The following is a 23,530-nucleotide window of genomic DNA, read 5'->3' on the forward strand; positions in this document are numbered from 1 at the left end:
GTATAAGAGGTTATGCATGAGTAACTTTTATTAAACTCAGAGGAAGCCTTAAATTTCACTTCAGACTTGACTATAAGCATCCAGAGTTTCTCACTTCCTAGTTTTTGTTCTGTAACTGGAATGTGTCACCTTCAGACTGAGATCCAAGTACATCCAAGTTCCTTCAACCTACAATGCCTTAAGAAATTTCACATTAACCATACTTAAAGTCAAGCTTTTGTTTGAATACTGTATGTAAATATTGATCTATGAGATTATTTTTATTTAGCTATTATAGGATAACATTGAAAAATTCAAATAGAGGTAACTTTCTCGTAGTAATATTTTACTAGCAGTGGATGCCAGAGCAAAAAAATTAGTCAGGTCAGAAACCAGTATTAGAGTTTCAATTCATAAAATAATGAGCTCGGGTTATCAACAAGAAGGGGAGAGTACAGAAAAGGTAGCACATGTTTAACTTGTCCACAGGCTTTCAGCAATTTTAAGTGGAGCTGTAACATTCTGTGAAAACAGGGTAGTTTTCTCCTTTTTTGCACATCTCTAACCCTGCCCTAGAATGGGTTTAATATACGGATAATGGCAATAAAGACATGCCAATAAATCACTCCAAATCTGTTGCCAGTCTGGGCTGAAATTAGTAAGATAATTTAAAATGAATGGTATATGCAGAGAAATGATACAGAAATATTTTCACTCAGCATACTAATGGAAGAAACTTTTAAAATAGGTACTAAATGAGAAGTATACATTTCTGCCATCATTAAATGGTTTTGTGCATTAAATTTAATGTTCCTATTTTCTGGCAGACCATTGAGGAGCTACTAGACCAAGTAGTTTAGATGTTTGTGTAGACTGTATTTAAGTGCATATTGAAGTCCTGCAAATAGTCTTCAGAAGTCTATTTTGATATTGCAACCTTTATGAATACATTTCTTTCATCAGCTTACTATATTATTGACAACTAGTCACTGTCAATTTCTAGCAATGGTATATATTCTGATGAGTGAATGTTAATTATAAATGCAGTCTTGTTCATTATTTTAAAATAAAAACTTTGTAGTAGTGTGACTTCAGGTACATCATATAGCAGGGAGCAACAGGAAGAGTGTCTGTTGCCATTTCTCCTTCTACTTCCTCACCTGAAATTTGGCTGTTTCAATAATGTGTAGTGTTTAAAGTATGTGCTTCCTCAGCATTTATTGCTGAGGTCTGAAAAGAACTGTGGTTCCCTAATGTTTTAATTTTTTAGCATTTCATACTAATAAAAGTTCCTCTGGCCATACTTCTACCTGTACCCATTCACAAGTAAGACTGACATAAGTGGAAGCAACAGTGCAGATGAAGGAAAGCGTGGGATATATGGGAGTAGATATATATTGTTCAACTTTGGTTTTATTTATCAAGTTCATAAAGAGGATTGTAGGAGTGTGATGATTAGACCTCCTTTTGCCTATGTTGGTATCCATGTCCTTCACGTAGGAAAAAGTTTCTTAAGTAATCTTGATGTCAGCTATTGTTTCTTATTAAGCTGATTTGGATTTCCTTGTTCTTTTGTCTGGTGCTCTGCAGCATGCAACAAACTCTAAATATTTCTGTTTGACACTGATATGGATTATATAACACACACTCTTACTGGTTTTGTGGTAATGCATTTTGCTTCAGAAGCTAGTGACACACTCTCCCACTGTGGCATTGTGAGGCTCTGGCTTGCAGCAGTAGTGCAGTTTGCCTGAGGAGGCTGAGGACAGCATTCAGACACCTATATTATTAACCTGTAAAAAACTGTTTTAAAAGCCTGTTTACCTGTTAAAAAGACTGAAATGTTTAGGCAAGTCACTGATGAGTGGCAGAGGCATTCTTAAAGGTGTTAAAAAAGTACCCTGTACTATCTTGAAACTAAAAAGTTACGAGCTGTTGCTCAAGCTTATGCAGGAGCATAGATGTGGTTTTGTTGCTGTTTCTGTCAATGTTATGTGTTGATCTTAAATATGTAACTTAAGTTCTTGTGTATTCAAATTTGACATCTCCCAGCAAAGCTGAATTTTAAGTGTTTGCAAAACTACTCCTTGGTAACTAAATCACAAAATATGTTCAAGCAGAGGCTTCTGAACTTGACAGTTATAAGCTTACTTATTTTGGATTTTGACCAGAACCTTAGGTAGAGTGGGAAATACATAGGAGAAGGATGTAGCTGTCTCCAATCTGAGCACCCTGTTTTACTTTACAAATTCATTTGTCCTTCATTTGTGAATACTGTCTTTTTCTTTTTGGTCTTCAGTGACATCTGAGTGGTACAGAGATGAGCAAAGAAATAAACTGAAGTAGTGTCCTGAAGGAAGACTTAAAAAGTTAATTGTAATTTTTCCCCTAATGTGATCTAAAGTAATCCTTACTAGGTGCTATGTTTCACTATAGGTTAGATTGAGAAGTTTTATAACAATAAGGGTTTGTGGAATCATTTTAGTCTGTTTCTGCCATCAAAGGGATTTCTTGCCATTCTCATAAAATACGAGTTCTCCTTTATTAAGTAGTCTTACAGTAAATCTAGAGAGATTATTCCATTAATTTTTGAAACATTTAATGTTTCTTGTCTTTTTCTGCTAGAACAGTTCCCCATGCCTTAATTGTTGTTCACGTGGATGTCTTTTACAGGTTTCTGATACTTGCCATGGCTGTCTTCCAAACTCAGTCTTCATCTTTCTGTGAAGTATAGCACCAAAATAGAGCTCAGTATTCCCACTAGGATCCTGTATGTGTTGTATAGAATGTAGGATTATTTTGTGGATCTTGTATGCTACCATTTTACAACACCACGAGTTTAACTTACTCAGCTTGCAAACCACTAAATGTGATTCATCTCTAGAACTATCTGCAGATTGTTACCTGTCCTGTGTGTGTACAGTACAGTACAGTATTTCCCATAACCAAGTAGACTTTGAACTCCATTTTTCTCATGTGTACATAAGTGTTAAGTTTGTGTTGCTCTTCTGTCAACTTCAGTCTTTCCAGCTCAGCTACCTTGGGTAATAATTATTGTGCTGTGTGGGTTTGGTTCCCTTCCTTAAGTGATTGTGCTTCTTCTAGTACTTTGTAAAGTATGGGGACTGTCTACATGAAGAAACTGCTGATTAATCTAACCTATCTCAGTTCACAACTGAGCTTGCCTGTTACTCTGTTGGGAGCTGATTAGCTGAATCTGAAGCTGTACATATTATGCACTTAAGATAATTAAATTTTTTTTTATCCATGAAAGCTGTGATCACCTATACATTCCTCATTAAAAAGTGTTCTCTCCCATCTCTTCAGAGCATTAACAGATAGTCTTCACAGTCTTATTAGAGGTCTGGAGCTCTCCTCTCAAGCCTCTGCCCCCAAAAGGTAGTGAACTTACTTGAGATGGCTTACTCCTATCTTTCCCTTAAATTAGCTAAATATACTAATTGATTCAAGATTCAAATGCACAGAAAGGTTAAAATAAATTTTTGATCACTGCTTAGCCAGGCTGATGAACCAGGGTATTCTGAAATAGCTAATGAATGCCTGAAAATTACAGTTCAAATTGCAGATTAGCAGAGTGTTGCCTTTTGGGTGCAATACTGTGTGAAGAAAAATACTTGTAAAAGTGCTAACTCAGTATCAAATAATGTGAAAGGCTTGTGACACTACTGCTCCACTAAGCTGTTGAGTATGTCAGTCAACATTTTTGCAGTGCTGTTTAATGAAGAGTGATGTACATGGCTAAAGTATACTTGGTCTCAATACTAATGTTTGGTCTTGAGGTGACCAGAGCTCTAGAAGTGTCAACTTGCAGCTGGCTGTGCAGTAAATAATCAGTTTCATTGCTATAAACAAGTGGGATTCCAGTATTAAACTGAGAAGTGTTATTAATTCACTTTGTAAATCATTTGGATAGTGTATATTTTCATTTAATAGAAGTAAGGGGAATGTCAAGGTTTGTCACCAGCAGAATGACATGCAGTTATCTCTAGGAGTCTGAGTTCTCCATGGCAAACTGGTAGCATGTTTTACGAGTCTCCCTGAAAACAGTATTGTTCATTGAGAGAGACCTATGTCAAGCTTGACTTTGGTGATAAATGCCCCTTCAAATTCGGGTAAGCTCGTAGTATCAAGAACAGAAAGTGGAAAGCTGCATTGTAAATGTAGTGAGTGGTTAAACAGTTAAAAGTTGTCACTTGCCAATACTGTATGCTATTTACTCAGAATTACTACTCATCACCTCAAAAAATACTGTGCATCAACAGCTTAATAGAAAAATCTTGGGTACTCTGTATGTCTCAGCCTACCACAGGTGGTCTTTTTTAGCTTTCTCAAAGAACTTTTTAAGAGGTGGCTTTTCTTCAGTGAGCTTTCATTACAGTGAAACTCAATGAGGTGGTATTAATAGATGATAGTTGATCCCCTTGCTGTAGGGAAGAGCATTCGACCACGTGTGAGGTGCTCAAGTACCAATGAGACATGGTAACATTGAACATTTGGCTCTTTTGAGAGCCACACACACCACCACTATAGAGGGAAACTCCTGAAAAAGAGAGTAACTCCAGAACCTAACATGACTCAAAAGAGTTGGAGGAATTCTTTTGGAAACACATCATGGCTTGGGGCACCTGCTCTTTTAATTTGATGTCCTTGCCCTTTATCAGAACCTCTTAAGGTAATTCTTCCAGTATAATTTTCACTGTAGGTCAGCAAAAAGATCCTTTTTTTCCTCTCACAAGAGATCAAGCATGAAAATATGCATATGCTGTTTTTTTAATGTTGTCTATGTATAGACCGACTGCAGAGGAAAAAGTCATGCTCTTGAGCATATCTATTTCATATTTCAGATATGAGTATCTGAGAAAGAAGGGGTTTAATATGTAACTGCTACTGTTTAAATATTCCATATTGCTTGGTATGAACCTAGGCATCAGAAAACTGGGGGAATGGAGAGTCAAATAGAGAAAAGTGCCCATCTTTCTACAGGATTTGTGTATTACGGTAAAATTGCTCGTTTAAACAAACAGATACACGAGGATGCTCAGCTGATAAGAATTACTTGCCCTGATGTATGGTATGATGGTGGTACTGAAGTTTTGTATGAAGTTACGCTTTCAGGGAAAGATTAGGTGGGTTATTCAAGTTATTATTCCTTTGCTGTCAAGAACAGAGTTCTTTCTTTAAATTGAATTAAATATTCATTAAATTTCAATGAGGGAAACTAAGCTTGGGTATGTCTTGTACATTCCATTATTTTAGCACTGGTATCAGCAATAACTCTGATACATATGCTAGTGCATGTCATTTGATGTTGCTAAATTTGCTAAGTGCACTTCTTGCTGAAAACTGTGTATTTCCTGAAAGAAGACTAGGGGAATGCCAGTGAATCAGCAGTTTCAGTTGACTACACAAGCATGTTTGCTGCAGCAAACCTAAATGTTTTCACTTCCAAATTGTTGAAACTTCCCTTTCAGGACTGAAAACAATAGTTCTTTGTCTGTCTTGGCACCCTTTTGCTATTCTTAGGCCCAAGATTGAAGAGCAGCTGTTAAATTGCAGCTTTATTAATAAGTAGTTACAGTACTGTCTAAAGCTGGACTAAAGCTTTGTCCATTCCAGCCCAACACACTTGATTAATTATAAACAAAGCAAATTGTTTCACTTTGACCAACCCAGTCTTCTTTGCCTGTGTGTTTCAGTTACGTTTCATAACAATTGCTTTGGCTTTGAAAATAGATACTATAATTCTCTAAAGAATGCATCCTTGTGAGGTGTAGGCCTGAGTACGTAATTGGACATGCTCTGACCAGGAGGTGGTACTGGAGATCTTGCATCCTAGTCATTCTGATTCTATGGTAAAAAGGTTAACTGCTTCTTATATAGCAGTTAACTGTTCCTTTCTTGTGTTACAGTATTTTCTGCTTCCAGCAAAGTAATTCCTCTGTGTTGAAACAGTTCTTTTTTAACAAGATGAAGTTTTTTTGCCTCAGTTTGCTGGTTCTCAGACTTTTAGGTGTAAATAAAAGGTTTGGTTAAATTCTGTCTCCTTCAAGTTTTGCTTTATTCTTGTGCAGTTCAAAAAGTGCAGCATCTACTTATTTCAATTCTTGTTTCTACCTGTCTCCAAATATGCTAAGCAAAGTTAAGCAGAAAACGTATAATTCATGTGCTTAGTGATATTTAGTGGATTTGAGGAAATCTGTTAGGTAAACCTGCCAATTTTGCAAAGTACGAAGAAAGGGCAAAGATAATAGCTACTTAGACTATAGCTCCCATAATCTAATCAAACATTACACACAGAATCACTCGGTTGGAAGAGACTTCAAGATCACTGAGTCTAACCCATGCCCTAACATCTCAACTTGACCATGGCACTAAGTGCCATATCCAGTCTTTTTTTAACACATCCAGGGGTGGTGACTCCACCATCTCCCTGGGCAGACCATTGCAACACTTGATCACTCTTTCCATAAAGAATATCCAACCTGTATTTCCTTTGGCAAAGCTTGAGACTGTGTCCTCTTGTTATGTCAGTTGCTGCCTGGAGAAAGAGACCAACCCCTGCCTGGTTACAACCGCCTTCCAGGGAGTTGTAGGGAGTGATAAGGTCACATCTGAGTCTCCTTTTCTCCAGGCTAAACAAGATGGAGAAAAGGAGAGTCAGCTTCTCCCCAGCTCCCTCAGCAGTTCCTCACAGGGTTCGTGTTCCAAGCCCCTCACCAGCCTCGTTGCCTCTTCTGGACGCGCTCAAGCGTCTCAAAGTCCTTCCCAAACTGAGAGCCCAGAACTGGACACAGCACTCAAGGTGTGGCCTTACCAGTGCCAAGTACAGGAGAAGAATGACCTCCCTGATCCTGCTGACCACACCATTCCTGACACAGGCCCGGATGCCCTTGGCCTTCTTGGCCACCAGGGCACACTGCTGGCTCACGTCCAGTCGGCTGTCACCAGTACCCCCAGGTCCCTTTCCAGCCACACCGTCCCCAGCCTATAACATTGCAGGGGGTTATTGTGATCAAAATGCAGGACTCAGCACTTGGACTTATTAAATGTCATCTTATTGGACTCGGCCCATCCATCCAACCGTTCCAGGTCTCTCTGCAGAGCCCTCCTACCTTCCAACACAAGCTCCCAGCTTAGGGTCATCTGCAAATTTACTAATGAAAGACTCAATCCCCTCCTCCATGTTGTCAATAAAGATATTGAACAGAACTGGTCCCAGCACAGACCCCAGAGGGACACCACTGGTGACTGGCCCCAGCTGGATGCAGCACCGCTTACCACCACTCTCTGGGCCCAGCTATCCAGCCAGTTCCTGACCCAGCAAAGAGTGCTCCTGTCCAAGCCATGGGCTGCCAGCTTTTCCAGCAGTGTGCTGCGGGAGACAGTGCCAAAGGCCTTGCTGAAGCCCAGGTACACAACATCCACAGCCTTTCCTGCATCCACAAGGTGGGTCACCTGATCATAAAAGGAGATCAGGTTGATCAAACACGACCTTCCCCTCCTAAACCTGTGCTGGCTGGGTCTGATACCCTGGCCATCCTGTAAGTTCTGTGTGATGAGACTCAGTATCAACTGTTCCATAACCTTACCAGGTACTGAGGTCAGGATAACTAGCCTATACCTACCAGGGTCCTCCTTCCCACCCTTTTTGTGAATGGGTGTCACACTGGCCAGCTTCCAGTCCTCTGGAACCTCACCAGTGAGCCAGGACTGTTGGTAAATGATGGAGAGTGGCTTCAGAAGCTCATCTGCCAGCTCTTTCATCACCCTGGGATGGATCCCATCTGGTCCCATGGATTTATGAACATCCAAACGGCTCAGCAGTTCTCTGGCTTCCCTGGATAACAGGGGGACCATTCTGCTCCCTGATACCATCTACCAGCCCAGGAGAACAGTTGTCCTGGGGACAAGCCATCTTCTCACTAAAAACTGAGGCAAAGAAGACATTAAGCACTTCTGCCTTCTCCTCATCTGCAGTTCCCTCCCTCATCCAATAAAGAGCAAAGGTTGGTCTTACCCTTCCTTTTGCCATTAATATATTTATAAAAACATTTTTTATTATCCTTTTACAAAAGTTTCCAAATTAAGTTTGAACTGAGTTTTGGCTTGCCTAGTGTTTTTCCTACATGCCCTAGCAACTCCCTTGAATACTTCCTGAAAGATCTGATGTTCCTCCTGATTTCACCAAGTATCAAGAACTCTGTAATTGATACTTGATCACTATGCCCCAAGTGGCCTCCAACACCACATCTCCCACCAGCCCATCTCTATTGGAGAGCAACGGTATAACATAGTTCCTCCCCTGGTGGGCTCACTCACCAGCTGTGACAAAAAGTTGTCCTCCGCTTAACTCTAAAAGCTTCCTGAACTGCCTCTTTTCTGTGGTATTAAGTTCCCAGCAGATGTCTGGTAGGTTAAAGTCACCTACAAGAGCAAGGGCTGGTGATCCTGAAACATTCTCACTCTGCTTATAAAACAAGTTGTTCACCTCTTCTTCCTGGTTGGGTGGATGATAACAGACTCCCAGTAGGATGTCAGCCTTGTTTGCCTTCCCCTTAATTCTTACCCATAGGCATTCAACTTCATCTTCATTAGTTTCAATACCCATGGCATCAAAAGCCTCCCTAATATAAAGGGCTATCACCCCACCTCTTCTCCCTTTCCTGTCTCTCCTGAAGAGCCTGCAGCCATCCAGTGCAGCACTCCAGCTATGTGAGTTGTCCCACCACATTTCCATTATGATGACTACATCATAGCTTTGTTGTTGCACCATGGCTTCCAGCTCTTCTTGTTAGTTACCCATGCTGCGTCCATTAGTGCATGTGCACCTCAGCTGGGCTGCTGATTTCACCCCTAACTCAGGCTTACCACCCTTGGACCTGCTTCCAGAGAGCCCAGCTGCATCCCCTTCCCCCTTCAAACCTAGTTTAAAGCCTGCTTAATGAATTCTGCCAGTTAATGAGCTAAAATTCTTCTACCCTTAACAGAGAGATGCAGCCCATCCAGTCCCAGCAGGCCAGGTGCTGAAAAAGTTGGCCCATGATCAAAGAACCCAAAATTCTGTTGATGACACCAAACCTTGAGCCACCTCTTTAAAATGTGAGCTCTCTTATTCCTTTCATAATTTTTGTCTGCTGCCAAAGGGACTGAGCAGAACACTACCTGTGCTCCTGCCCTATCACCGCTTTACCCAGTGCTCTAAAGTCCCTTTTTATTGACCTGACACTCCTCTTTTCAGTCTCACTGCTGCCAGCCTAGAGTATCAGCAGTGGGCAATAATCAGAGGGCTGAATCAGCCCAGGAAGTCTCTCAGTGATATTTTGTACCTGGGCCCCAGGGAGGCAGCAGACCTCTGTGCTGGACGGGTCCAGTCCACATGTCGGGCTCTCTGTTCCCCTCAGAAGGGAGTCACCCACTACAACTACCCTTCTTTTATTTTTAATGTCAGAGGTGGTGATCCCTCTGATAGATGAAGTGTAATTGGGAGGCCCACTGGGCAGATAATTTTCTTCTGTATCATCTGTCTTACCCTCTGGGTTCAGGGCTTCATACCTATTCTGAAGTGGCACCTGGGTAGGTGATGGGGGTCGAGAGAAACTTCTCTTATCTCCCCGAGTAGGAACCCATTTCCATTCCCCTTCATCCACCAGGTGTCTTCCTATTGCCTGACAGTGGGATGCATGGGAATCCTCTGACTCCTGGTGGGCCTTCTTCAAGGATGGAAGGGCAGAACTCAGCCAGTCTGTTTCCCTTTCACTTTCCCTAATACTCATTAGTCTTTCAACTTCCTCTCTAAGCTCACCAACCAGCAAAAGGAGATAATTTACCAGTTCACACTGCAGGCAGGCTTCTTCTGCAATGCCCCCTGGTACCACTGATAAATTCAAATACTCCACACAGGAATGGGTCTGGACAGATGCATCCTTTTTGGAGGGTTCCATTTAATTACATACACTTGTAGTAACTGCAGGTTTTGACCGTGTAAAAACCATTACTAACAAAAACCCAAAACCAACTAACCAACAGAAACACAATAAACGCCAAACTAAAAACCCCACTAGAAAGAGGAAACCTGCAACCCTGCCTGCATGAACTGCCAGGTGAGCTGCTGCGCCACACCCCTGTTTGCCCACTCCTGTTCACCTCCCTCCCTAAACTTCTTTTAATCACCCCGCCTCTCGCCGGGAGGAAAACTCTGCCCTAAGCCTGTGTGGCTAACGAGAATGAGGAACCGACCTGCTCAGTGCTCTTTTAATCACCCAATACATAGGACTTAAGGTTTGTGCAAGTATATCTAATTGATCCTCAGAAGGTGACTGGACTGGTTTGTGTTTTAATTCTTGAAAAGAGGCCATCATGCTGACTGGACACATCTTCAACAGATGGATAGTGTTGAGCTGACAGTACTAGTCATATGTAGTCTCCCTCAGATACCTACCTGAGTAGACAGAACCTGGAGTAAAAAACATGCTCCATTTTGGGTTTGAACTAGGTTATATGGGAAGAAAGTCTGAAACATGTGGATCAGAGGCTGCATTTAGGATAAAGACTTGTGTTACACTTGACTGGAAAGGTTCTTTGCCCTCTTTATTGACTGATACTGTCTTGATATAAGAGCCTTGTGTTAAACATCAAATATGCTGTGCTGTTTTTCTTAACTGTTCTCAACTGTGAGGCAGATTTGAGTCGGGAGTGCTTTTGGATGTAGATGCAATAGCTTCACTTTCTTCATTTTTATGGCTGCTGCTTTTTCAGTGCCTGAATTGGAGTATACGCAGATCTGTCAGAATTGAAAATCTGGTGACAGAATTTGTATTTTGTCATTGCCACACAGAATGCTCAGGAAACACCTTACCTACCTTTAGGTGTGGGAGTTTCTCTCCCCTCACTTCACAAGGGGATAAAGTCAGCTTTTAGTATGTTGCAGTTCAAAGCAGTCAACAGCAAGAATACGGCCATTCTCCAGAAGTCTTAATGTCACCCATATGTACACTGGGATCTCTGCAGGCAATAGCGTCAGTTTCAGTTTGCCAGCTCTTAACACATGTGCAGCTTTCTCACAATGAATTATTCAGGGGTACACTTCTGTGAGAGAATCAACAATAGGATTGGACTTCAGCAGTATGTAGACAATATGAGTCTACAAAATAATTGATAATGTAGATGCTGAATGTGTTTCTGCAGTTGCCTGGGTTTTTATAGTACAATGGGCAATTAAGGCAGAAGTTCTTGCAGAAAGGGCTCTACAAAAGCCCTTTTTGTACAGCTTGTACAAAACAGACATGCTGTCATGAAATAAGATAATTTACTTACTATAGAAGACAAGTTAAAATAGGCACTAAACTGCTTTTTTTATTATACTATTCTCTAGCTAATGCTTATAGCAGGGAGGTTTTTGTGTTGGTACAAGCTCTGTTTTGGCACCCTTTATCTTGTTTATACTTTTTAGCCCTCTGGAAAGCAAAGACCAAAATGATGTCCCAAAACATAGTGGATAGCCGGATAAGGACCAACAGTGTTACAGTTCTGTGTAGAACTCATGATAACATTTATCTTCAAAGTCCTGAACATTTTAGGGCCTAGATCCTTTGATTTGCTTTCCTCTAATGTACTAGAAGCAGCCTTTTGTGAGCTGTTTTCCAAACAGTTTCCAGATTTTCCTTCAAGGGCAGGGTAGGTCAGCTTATTGTAGAGACCTGTGCTGTGTTTGAAGTTGTTTTTCCTATTACACAGAGGGTGTTTGATTTCAGCAAATAAAAGCAGTCTGTTTCTTTTTGCATCAGTGATAACGTGGAGGTTGTTTTTGTATTGGTAAGTGAGTTTAATATCTTTACTGATATGTTTGTTTATATTGTATGAAATATATTGTAACTTAAATATTAATATTTTAGTTTTCAAAGATGAGTTTTCTGAAAGTTGCATTTCATAAAAAGGTTTTACAAACTCCCAAATAAGCCTGTATAAAATTAAGTATTATGAATACAGTAAATAACTTATTTCAGATTAAATATGTCTGTATCATTACTTTATTACTTTAAATGGGTTTGGTAGGTTTTAACTAAAACTTTGTTTCTTCTAATGCTTCTCAAAGTGAGCATATGTACAGGGAAAACTAGTTTGGTGAGGGCCTACTTAATTTATAACCTGTATATGAAGAAATCCTGTGCCTATTCGTCTGGCTGGTAAATAAAAGTGATTTTAATGATGAACTGTGTGTTTGCAGACTAATGACAGAACAGCTGAATGTAAAGAAAAATCTTCTACTTGGGCATGATGTTTGAGACACGTGCCAAATTTTCTCTCAGTCGAGTATTAAACCTTTTTTAAAGCTAAATTATATTGAGCCTAACTGCTTCTTGTCAGATGAAGTTCTAAAAATCTGAGCCAGAACATCTGTCAGATTGATTTGGTACTATGTCTTTGGACAGTTTTAACTGAAAATGAATGTGTTCTTAGTTGGTTCACTGTTTTGAACTGGCTGAGAAGTCTGACTTCAGAATAATTTCTTTAATCTCTATTACTTTATCCTCTCTTAAGCAATGTGTTTCAAATGTAATAATAAAGGCTAAAGGTAAAACTGCTCTGGTTTTAATTGTCTACCAAGAAAAAGAGGTGTATGCCCAGGGAAGCAGAAACAGGGTAAGGGTTACTATTGGTGGAAGACCACTAGTAACCTCCAGCAGTGTCTGTTTCCTTTTCGCTATTTCCCTCAAGTGGTCACACACGATACTGACATGGGGAGATTAAACAGATGAACTGGTACTAACCCAAAAGTAATACGAGTGTGTGGCAATTTAATTTTCCCAGTCCTGAGCTGTTAGACCACAGAGTACTGTGAAACCCTGTGACAGAAGGACATACTCTCATGTTTTGGTGATTCACCAAGATTTTGGAAATTATCTGAATTTTTATCCTTTTAGATATCCAAACATGTCTTTTACATTAAACATACAAAGATTTTAAGTGAGATAAACTCATAATCAGAGTTTGCTTATAAAGTTTTTTGATATGACATCTGCTTTATATGTATATCTTTGCCCTTCTGTATCTGTGGCTAGGTCTTACATCTATACATTAGAAGTATTCAGATAATCTATGCCTTTAGCATTATGTTGGACTTGTTCTTAACTCATAAACTAAAATGAGATTTATAGAATCATGTGGTTTTATTCTTTAAAACAATATTATTTTTTTCTTGGTAAAACAATGTTTTCATGTAACTTTTTTAGGTCTTGGTAAGCCATTGTATATCAAGTATTTCATAGAATTGCTAAGATTGAAAAAGACCTTTAATATTTCCACATTCAGTTGTCAACCCAGCACCACCACCGTGTTCACCACTAAACCATGTTATCAAATGCCATATCCACACATTTTTTTAACACTTTCAGGTATGGTGACTCCACCACTTCTCTGAGCAGTATATTCCAGTGCCTTACAACCCTTTCCATGAAAAAATTTTCATAATGTCTAAACTAAACCTCCCTTGCTGCAACTTGAGGCCATTTCCACTTGTCCTGACACTTGCTACTTAGAATAAGAGACTGACACTCATCTCACTACAGCCTCCTTTCTCTAGAGAGTGATGAGGTCTCCTCTGAGCCTCCTTTTTTCCAGGCTAAGCTACCCCAACTCCCTCAGCCACTCCTCATCAGACTTGTGTTCCAGACCCTTCACCAGCTTCATTTGACTTAAGATCTTGCAAATGTTGCTTCCTGTGTAGGCTGCAGCAGGCACCTCAGGAAGAGTACAAGGATGTTGGTAAGACATGTAGAGAAAAAGTCAGGGGAAACCTTAGCTAGAACTCAGTCTGGTCACTGTTGTATAAGTTAAGATGTTTTTCCAAATGCATTAACAACAAAAGGAGGGCCAAGGAAAATATCCATCCTTCAGTGGGCATGTGGATGGGGAGCACTGTTACCGAGGATGAGGAAAAGACTGAGGTACTTAATACTTTCTTTGCCTTAGTCTTTAACAGAGAAATCAAATATCCTCAGGGCAAGCAGCCCCCCGAGCTGCTAAACAGGAATGGGGATCAGAATAGAATTCCTGTAACTCAGGAGAAGTGACCTCCCATGTCACTTAGCTACTCACAAGTCTATGGGGCCAAATGAGATTTACCCAAGAGGACTGAGGGAGCTGATGAAATACTTTCCAAGCCACTCTGCATCACTTACGATCAATCCTAGTTTAACCAGGGACACCCCAGATAACTGGACATTTGCATGTGTGGTACCCATCTACAAGAAGGGTCAGAAGCAGGATCTGGGGAACTACAGCCTGTCAGCCTGACTTTGGTGACCTCAGTGTTGGGGGAGGTTATGGAACAGAGTATCTTGAGTGTGATGACTGGCCCATACAGGACAGCCAGGGCATCAGACCCAGTCAGCATGGATTTGTGAAAGGCAGGTGCTGCCTGACCAACCTGATCTCCTTTTATGACAGGGTGACCTGCTTAGTGGATGAGGGAAAGGCTGCGGATGTTTTCTGTCTAGACTTCAATAAAGCCTTTGACACCATTTCTGATACCATTATCCTAGAGAAACTGTCAGCCCATGGCTTAGACAAGTGCACTGTTCATTGGGTAAAAAGCCAGCTGGACAGTCAAGACCAGAGAGCAGCAGTGGATGGAATTACATCCAGCTGGTGCCGGCCAGTCACCTGTGCTGTTCCCCAGAGCTCAGCATTGGGTCCAGTTCTGTGTTGTGTCCTCACAGACAATCTGGATCAGGGGATCAAGAGCACCCTCAGTTTGCAGGTGACAAGTTGGGTGGGAGTGTTGATCTCCCACACAGTGGAGAGTAGGAAGGCTCTGCAGGTTGGACATGGGGAAGAATTTTTTCACTGAAAGGGTGATCAGATATTGGAATGGGCTGCCCAGGAAAATAATGGAGCCTCTGGAGGTGTACAGTAAAAGTCTGTATGTGGCACTTAGTGTTGTGGTCTATTTGGCATGGTGGTGTTGGGTCAAAGGTTGGACTCAATGATTTAGGAAGTCTTTTCCAATTGTAATGATTCTGATTATTTTCTGCCTGTCATGCAGAATGGTAAAGTTTGTCCTTAGATAATTATGCCTTCAGAAATACAATACTTTATATCCAGTATGTTCATCTGTTGTTTGAAAGTAAAATTACCTTTGGACAGAATTATTACCTAGATAGTTTGAGCTTAATATATGGAATCTTTATGTTGTCAAGTTGATGTATGATTAGAAATGCATGTAAAGCTCCCACAGATGGCAAAGTGCTGTTGCTTAAAGAGCTTTTAAACCAGACTGGAATTTGTTTTTTAACAAATATGGTTTTGACTCAATAGTAGTACTGGTTTTTATGAATCTTCAACCCTGGACAACTTGAACAATCTGAAGCTGTATCAGGAATATGACAAAAAGTTGCATGTCTTGGAGTCCCTAATTTCATATACCTTTCTTGGTTCTGATGTGTAACACGTCTGAGCCTCTGTTGTTTTTGAAGGAAGTGGGTGTTGAGAGCTGACAAGGGCTACAGCAAGAAGGAAATAAAAGTAGGTAATAGGTTTTGAAAGTGAAGAAAATTGTGTTAGTTTTAATGCAAGACAAGAAATGTATTAAAAGTAAACCCTTTTTTCCCCCACTTTTTCCCAAATTACTGTTAGGAGATGGCAATTTAAACAGCATGTGTTTGCATGTATTTCCTTAGGGTGTGAGATAGTTTTCCTTGAATTCTTTGTCAAATATGTTACGGAATTGAACAATCCCAACTTTTTTATCCTCCAGTGCTTCCTATATATTACATTATGCCAGCCATTTGATAGAGATATATATTCTGATGGCTAAATGTTTAAAGATTAGAGGGAAAAACAATCCGTTTCTGAATTTAGCAATGCCAGGGTAACTGCTAATTGCACTAGATGAACAAGGGACTCTGTGGGTTTTGCATTTGTTTTGGCAGTTTTTTTCCTTATTGATAAGAAGCATAGATAGCTAAGACTGTATATCTGCTGATAGGTATGTTCTATGTGTCTGTAAAGCTAGAGCCTTGCCTGCACCTGTACTTTGAATCCTAGTGTTTCTTGTTAGGAAAATGTTTGTTCTGATTAAGCAAAGTGTAGGCCTCTCAAGTCCATATCCAAAACTGGCTCAGGCTTGCAGCAAGTACCTCTTCACAAAGGTGAATAAACCCCCATTTCTATTTAACTATGCTCTTTGGAAATTTCATTGTGGTCTTTAGCCCAAGATTCTTCACCGTAATACTGATGGTGGATACGTTTTTCTTATTTTACAGAGGTGATATCATTGTAATACTTAACTATCTTCAGTTAAAAATTAAACCAAATCAACAATTGGAGTACGATGCAGTCACTCCTTCCCTGCCGTTTTGAAGGATACGTAAGATTGCCTAAATGCCTGTTAACTTTGAATACGGTGTGTGCCTTAGTCTCCTTGCTCTGTCCCCCTGTTGAGACAGGCTGGGTTATCCCTACGTGCTCAGTCCCTGCAAGGCACGGGCTTTCCCTCCACCTAGTGGATGCTCCATGGGAGAGCTGGTTCTCAAACTCCTGCAGCAGCTTATCCTACTGCACATCTGCCTGGCTCATCTGCCTTAGTTAGCACTTAATCCTGGCAATACTCCCTTTTGAATTTTATACATTGTGATGATGTAATAACATTTAATATTTAATATAATTATTTTGCAATTTTGTATAACTGCTAAAAAGACCGATGTGACTACTGCTTTCACTTGGGATCATAACTGTTCTTTTTTTTAAAGGCACAGTTGCACAAGTGCTAGCCTTAAACCAAGATCAGACAATATGTAATGGAATTAATTCATTCTTTAAAACCCAGTAGCTTTCAGAGCATGACAACAAGTAACAGCACTTCCTTTAGTGCATTGGGAACTGATGCCAAAACATCAGTGCTTTTTCGGATGGTGTCTAATAGAATGTAATTTATTAATTCTTGTATTAAATACAGACCTTACCTGTCCCTTTCCTGACAGCCCAGATTCACAGAAGGGATAAATGTAGCCTCTCCCAGACTTGCTTATATTCCCATGACCCAGGAGTACAAGCTGCTTTAGTTTTATTACTAAGTACACTAAATGTTGCAGTTGTTGTCAGCTTGGGTTTTGGTACTTTCGCTCAGTGAAGAGTTTTATTTTTATATGTGTTTTTCAACTTGGAATTCCTGGGGATTCCTCCTGTGCACATAACCTGGGTGTTTACTTTGGAATTGCAATGTATGTCGCTGCTGGAGGAAAGTTAGGTCTACATGTCTTTCCTTGTTTTTGCAGTTGCAAAAAAAGGTCAGATTAGAAGCTCTTTCCTTTTAAACAGTCATCTGCACTTGGCTTGGGAGGGCTGTGGGTGGGGAATCACTATCACTAATCCAGCTGCTCTGACCTGGATTGTGGAATTTCTGTCTCTGCCTTCCTGCTAACTACCACCTTAGTTTTGCAACCTTAAGTTTCCATTGTCAGCAGCTTCAGAACAATTGAAAAATCAGACCTACAGTCACAAGATATTTATATATTTTTTTTTTTCAGTCCACAGGAATGCAATGAATCCTGTATTGCTCAAAGTGTAGTGTCTGTTGTATTCTTACTGTCTGCAGTAATTTCCTAGGGTAGCCCTGCCTTGGCTCATCCTTGCACTAACCCATCTTTCTGAAGCATTTGCAGCAAGTGTAAAAATTGCCTTTGGAACATAGTTGTTTTACAGAGCTTATCTGCATTTTCCACCAAGCCTTTCATAGTACCTTTCAGCTCTTTTGTGTTACTACCTTTTCTAGCTTCTGTTTTTTTTCATAAGATATTGTGGCTTGATCTCTTGGTTGTTTGAGTGGAATTTGAGTGTATTTTTACAAACACTGTAGAGAATGAGATTAGAATCACTGTGTCCTAATACCTGTTCCGTCATCTTCTGAGTGAGCTGTATGCCTTAGAGGGAGGAGCTGCCTGCTGGGTGTGTTATGTAAAATAATAAATGATTTATAATGCTAACTTAATATATCTGCTTGGTGAACAGACATACATTGAAGCACTTCACAGGTGCAAACTGAGACATAATCAAAAGAATTCCTTGAAGACATGTGAGAATAATTTGATTTTTTAAGTGGGAGAACTTTGCTGTGAATCTGTGCTTTATTCAAGGGTATTATTTACCACTTAAGTATCCGTGCGAGCAGCAAGAGAGATCTGCAATAGGATTCTGCAACTACTTAGCTTTTTTTATTGAAAGCAGCTTTTCTGACGTACTGCCTTGTTGCTGATACTAGCATCTGCTCCAGGATCACATGAAGCTTTGGATCATGTGGCTCTTTCCTCTTATCTGTTGTAACAAAAGGATTAATGGATTTTGTGCATTGGCTTAGAAAGCTGAAGGTGTTGCATTTACTATCAAATGCCAATTTTATTGAAGCTTTGAAGCTGTGATGTATGCATGGAATTTCAAAGAAGTGCATATTTTCACCAAGCATGGCAATTTGGCATTAGTGCTTGATAGTATGAATTGATACGACTTCTAGAAGTAATTTTGTTTTCAAGCAGAGACTGTTGATTTCTATCATATGAACTCTATTGGCTTTTCCACTTTTTATCTTGGGAAATTAAAATTCATATAAACAGAAGAAACTTTGTCTACATTCCTTTTCTCAATGTAAATTATTATTTCTGCAGTGATTAGATAACGATGATCTGCTTTGCAAGACATAAATGCGGCAGTGACCTGCTCTCGTTTAGATGTTGCGGTAGTGGAATGGTGGGGCTTTGCATGATTCATGCTTTCTTTGTTTGTGTTCATCTGCCTACATGTGTCTCCTGTGAGCAGGATGGCTTGTCTGTGCATCAGTTAAAAATGAGTACTTATTTTCTGGTTCATGTGAAAAATAAGTATTCTTAGTGTAATTTTATTTTTTTTCCTCTTGGCTATTTGAACACAATTGTCTGACACAGTTTTGTGAACGTGGTCTTTAAATGTACATGCTTTTGATTCATGATGTGTGCTGTTCTTGCTGAACTTGCCTGCTGAACTTGCTTCTTGATAACAAATAGTTAATAACGTTGCACCTTTTTATTGGTAGACTTTGCAAGCTGATAGCTGTATCCATATAATTGTGTATGCTGTTACATGTACGATTCTGTAGCGTGGATACATTATTTAGGGGAAATAATCACAAGCATAAATGAAAGGAACAAATATTCTGCTTAAAAGTTACCTTAAAAAAATCAAGCTTACATATTGATGTGGAAAGAAGGGTTGAGTTTTTTCTTTCACCTTCAGTTTTTATTTCTTGAGCTAAATTAGCTGAGCATTGACTGTATGCATAATATTGGAAGAGAAGGATTTAATTCAGATGTAGAATATAAGGTATCAGATTTTCTACTTAAAAGTTTACGAGTATTCTTGGAAGTTCTAAAGTAGGACTATATAGGTGTGGCTTTGACTAAATCTGAAGTAAAGAAATCCAGAAATGTCACTTCCTAAGTTTAAAGCAAGGTCTTGCATAGGTGTGTCTTTCTCACTTTAAGGACAAAATCAGAAAACACTTCCTATCCTTAGTTAAAATACTGTAACCTCAATGAAGTGGATATTTTGTCTACATTTTAAAATTGATATCCTATTAAAATGAAGTTTTATCATTTTTCTTAGTGTGTACAAGTTACAGAGAAAAATTGAATAAATTTTCACTGTCAAACTGACTATAATAAAAACATATTGTATCATCTTAAGATTTGTGGCATATGCTTAAATAAATATTGAAGGTACTGATTAAACAGTGAAGCCTTTTTCTATTTGTGTTTAAAGGAAATTCTAAAAGAAATGTTTCATAGTATTGGATGATTCTTCCTTTCAGGTTTATGCTTATTAAATGTTTTTGAAACAAAGCAGTCGTATGCCCAAAATCTTACTTGTAACTCAGACATACATTGTTCCACTTTGCCCAAATTCTTAATTGACGCTTCAAAGAGCTATTTACCTTTCCCTGCTTTTTAACTTATCCACACTCTCCTGCCTTCTCAAAGCCTATACAGCTCCTAATTTTTCCATAAAATGTACAATAACTGGAATTTCATAATTGCTTTTTGTTTGCTCTATACCATTCGTTTTGTCTCCCCTCTCCCTGCCCCACTGGAGTATTGGTGCTACTGCAGAATTTATTTCTGTCAAAAGTCCTTCACTGTTGTCTCTGTGTACTGGATCAAACTCATCTACTAACAGTATTTCATATATTATTCTGAATCATCTGTTTATTTCTTATATTCTCTATCAGGATTTTTTATCTCCTTTGCCATGCACATCGTTTACATTAACATTTAGAGAAATTTATTTTTCTTCAGTTCCTCAGTATCTCTTTCTGTTTGACTTCTAAGGAAATTTGTCAAACTTTATTTTTGATCTTATAAATGTTATTCTAATCAAGATGTTTTTCTTTTTTCATTGTTTAGTTAGTTATTATTATTGTATCCTCCCTCTTAGTGTCTTACCTTGTTTTATCTAGACTTTTGTTCTCATTAAATATTAATTTCAGTCTAATATAAATAATTTTGCTGAAGAAGCCTGAAACAGGAAAAAAACTTGATAGAAGTAATTGTCTGATTTTCTTTGATTTCTATTTTGTTGCTTTTAAAAAGAAAATGGTACTATTTGTATAATTGGATGGATTGACTGAAGCTGATTGTCTTGGGACTGAACCTGTTTAATCCCCCAGTTAATTGTAGAGTAATGTAAGTTTTTTTAATAAGCTGTGTGAAAGTTACTTCTTAGGAATTGCATAAACCAAAATAATGAAACACTGTTCCTTTTTTAAACCATTAAATACATATGTTGCTGTGTCCTTTTGGGGACACATAATTCATTTAGGTGACAAATTACTTTACAAATCGATTTGATACTAAAAAATAAGTTTATAGTAATTTCACAGATACTGCATCAATATCTTAGATGCAGGCACAGTTTGAGTTATTTAAACATCTGCAAAAAACCAAATGGGTGGGGTTCAGAGAAAATTACATTAGTCTTGTTTTGATTATTTCTGTTTAAGCAAAAGCCTCAGCACTCTAGTTTTTTGTGTGGTTTGATTTTTAGACTGAATCTGGCTATGGATCAGAGTCAAGTTTGCGTCGTCATGGCTCAATGGTGTCTCTTGTCTCTGGAGCAAGTGGATACTCTGCAACATCCACCTCTTCATTCAAGGTTGGTGCAAAAAGTTTTCCTAGTATTCATGCATAAATACCTTGCATCTGGAAAAGAAGTAACATATGAAGACTCATTCACATAATTATAGAAAAACCACAAAATGTTTAGTTTAAATGTCAGTAGTCCATCATACAGATGGTACGGGAAGCTCTCTTATGCCTCTCATGCAATCATCCCTTTTAAATTGTGGTGTCATCTTCTGTGGCAAGAAAATCAAACTTGTGAGTGTGTTCATTAACTTTTTCTAGTTTACTTACCAGAATATCCTGGGCTCCAACTGAAAACAAACACTATTTCTGTAGCTTAATAAGTGTGATATAGCCCTGCCTGACAAATTATGGCTTTCCTTATGTCATGCATATGAGTATTCAGTATATTAACTGAGTGTGCTGTACTTCTGGGAAAGCAGAAGAGGAACAACACAAGAAAAGGGAATAAGGATTGGAACGAAGATCTTAAGCTGGAGGTGACTGCTTTCAGGCAAATATGTATAAAGCTAGTAGCATGCAAGTTCACATTTTTAATAATGTTTTGTGGAGTGCTCTGAAGTAGCAGGTGCAGTCAAGAGAAAACATTGAGACGAGTAGCAAAAGAGTAAGGAATACTCGGATATGGTTTTTTCTGACATTAACAGTATTTCATAATTGCTGATACCTAAAATGCCCTTAGTGTACTTCAGTTTCTTCTTCATAGCTGCAGAAATATATTTTTTAAAATTAAATTATAGCTATACTGCATCAAGCTATTGTTGAGTATGTAGAAACATTTCAGGCTTTTTCGTTTGTGTTTTCAGAAGGGGCATAGCTTACGTGAGAAGCTTGCAGAAATGGAAACCTTCAGAGACATCTTATGTAGACAAGTTGATACTTTACAGAAATACTTTGATGCTTGTGCAGATGCAGTTTCCAAAGATGAACTCCAGAGGGATAAAGGTAACACTGTAGCTGAAAACTCTTGCCTCCATAGAATGTAGCTTGTTACCGAGTAAACCTGTTGATATTGTTATAATGCAATTTAATGTCTTGTGAATAAAATATGTATCCTAAATTTAGTTTAGTAAAGGTTCAATCATTTGCATAAATGCCTAAATATATTAATTATTTTTACTTTGAAATTCAGATTTGCTTTAAAATCTGCTTGATGTTAACCTGTAGCTGTCAACTGTACAAAAGCCATGCTCTTTTTTGTTTTGTTTTAGAATACCAATTGCTAACTCTCATGAATTCAATTTATTGCTGTCTCTTACCTGTTATTTTGAAAAAGAAATGGGATATTAGTTTTGATAGAAACAATACACTGTTTTTAAAAGTCAAAAGTGCTACATTAAGTAATGCTTCTAAGGGATATTGGCTGGAAATAGAGCACTGAATGCGCACTTGAGACCATGCTAGACTACAATGATATGTCTGCATATCTCTGAATTGCTTATACCAGAGCACAGCTTGTCACTATATCCTGCACTCTACTAAGGCATTTATATTCATCCCTGTGTTTGTTCTGGCAGTGTGAAACTTTCTGCAGCAATAAAACACCAGAGAAGTGCAATTCCACTTTTTTTTAAACTTTCCATTGTAGAAGATTAGACAGGTACTGAATCATGGCTCCTGCTTATCCACTTGTAACACCAAAGTATGTTGCACTCACCAGAGAATTGAATGCTAAACTTCAATGCTGAGCAATGTTAGATTCTGCTGTTAACTGACATTCACACTGGTAGTGGTCTTGGGTCAAAAAAATAAAACAAAACAAACTCAAAAGGGAGGGAGGAGTCATGACTGCTGTTATAGGAAAAAGTGCTGGCTGACCATGAAGACAGTCTTTATCCTTTCTTGCACACCAAAGAACTAGAAAAGCTTTTTCACTCCCATAATACATTCTCTCTCAAATCTAGTGGTAGAAGATGATGAAGACGATTTCCCTACAGTACGTCCTGATGGAGATTTTGTACATAGCAGTAACAGCAGTAAAGAAAAACGTAAGTGTGTCCCAATTTTGTCAGTGATGAAAATTAGAATGAATGGTATGGTGATATGTCTGATACAAGACAGGTGTATTATGCTCTTTCCTAAGCAGAAAATAGCAAGAATAGCTATTTAAGTGTATGTGAATGGAAGTTATTAGTCACGTTATAATTCTTTAGCAATTTCTAGTGATTCTCTGAGTTATTCTTAATTCACACAAATATTAATGCAAGTTTGTCAAGCTGGAATTTCCTATTCTGTGTCTAAAATAATTGTTGCTACAACATTCTGTTGAAACAGCTGCATTATTCAAATATTAAGAACTGAGATTTTTAACAGGTTATTGCAAGTGTTACCTGCTTTAGGAGTTTGGTGGAATTCAGTGCTTTTCC

General features: G+C 38.8%; 1 protein-coding gene across 6 annotated transcripts in view; it reads left to right on the top strand.

The window, feature by feature from the left end:
* CERT1 (ceramide transporter 1) overlaps nt 1-23,530 on the top strand; it is an 84,500-nt gene that overhangs the window by 32,250 nt on the left and 28,720 nt on the right. For 4 of the 6 annotated variants that reach the window (XM_068177241.1, XM_068177243.1, XM_068177245.1 and 1 more), the window contains 3 exons: nt 21,067-21,174; nt 21,971-22,109; nt 23,069-23,152. In XM_068177241.1, the coding sequence (XP_068033342.1) occupies nt 21,067-21,174; nt 21,971-22,109; nt 23,069-23,152 (331 nt within the window). Of the gene's footprint in view, nt 1-18,314; nt 18,363-21,066; nt 21,175-21,970; nt 22,110-23,068; nt 23,153-23,530 lie in introns of those variants that run through there. The other 2 variants (XM_068177246.1, XM_068177244.1) reach the window with 2 other exon arrangements.

This window comes from Anomalospiza imberbis, chromosome Z, assembly GCF_031753505.1.
Source record: "Anomalospiza imberbis isolate Cuckoo-Finch-1a 21T00152 chromosome Z, ASM3175350v1, whole genome shotgun sequence".
NCBI classification, from domain to species: Eukaryota; Metazoa; Chordata; class Aves; order Passeriformes; family Viduidae; genus Anomalospiza; species Anomalospiza imberbis.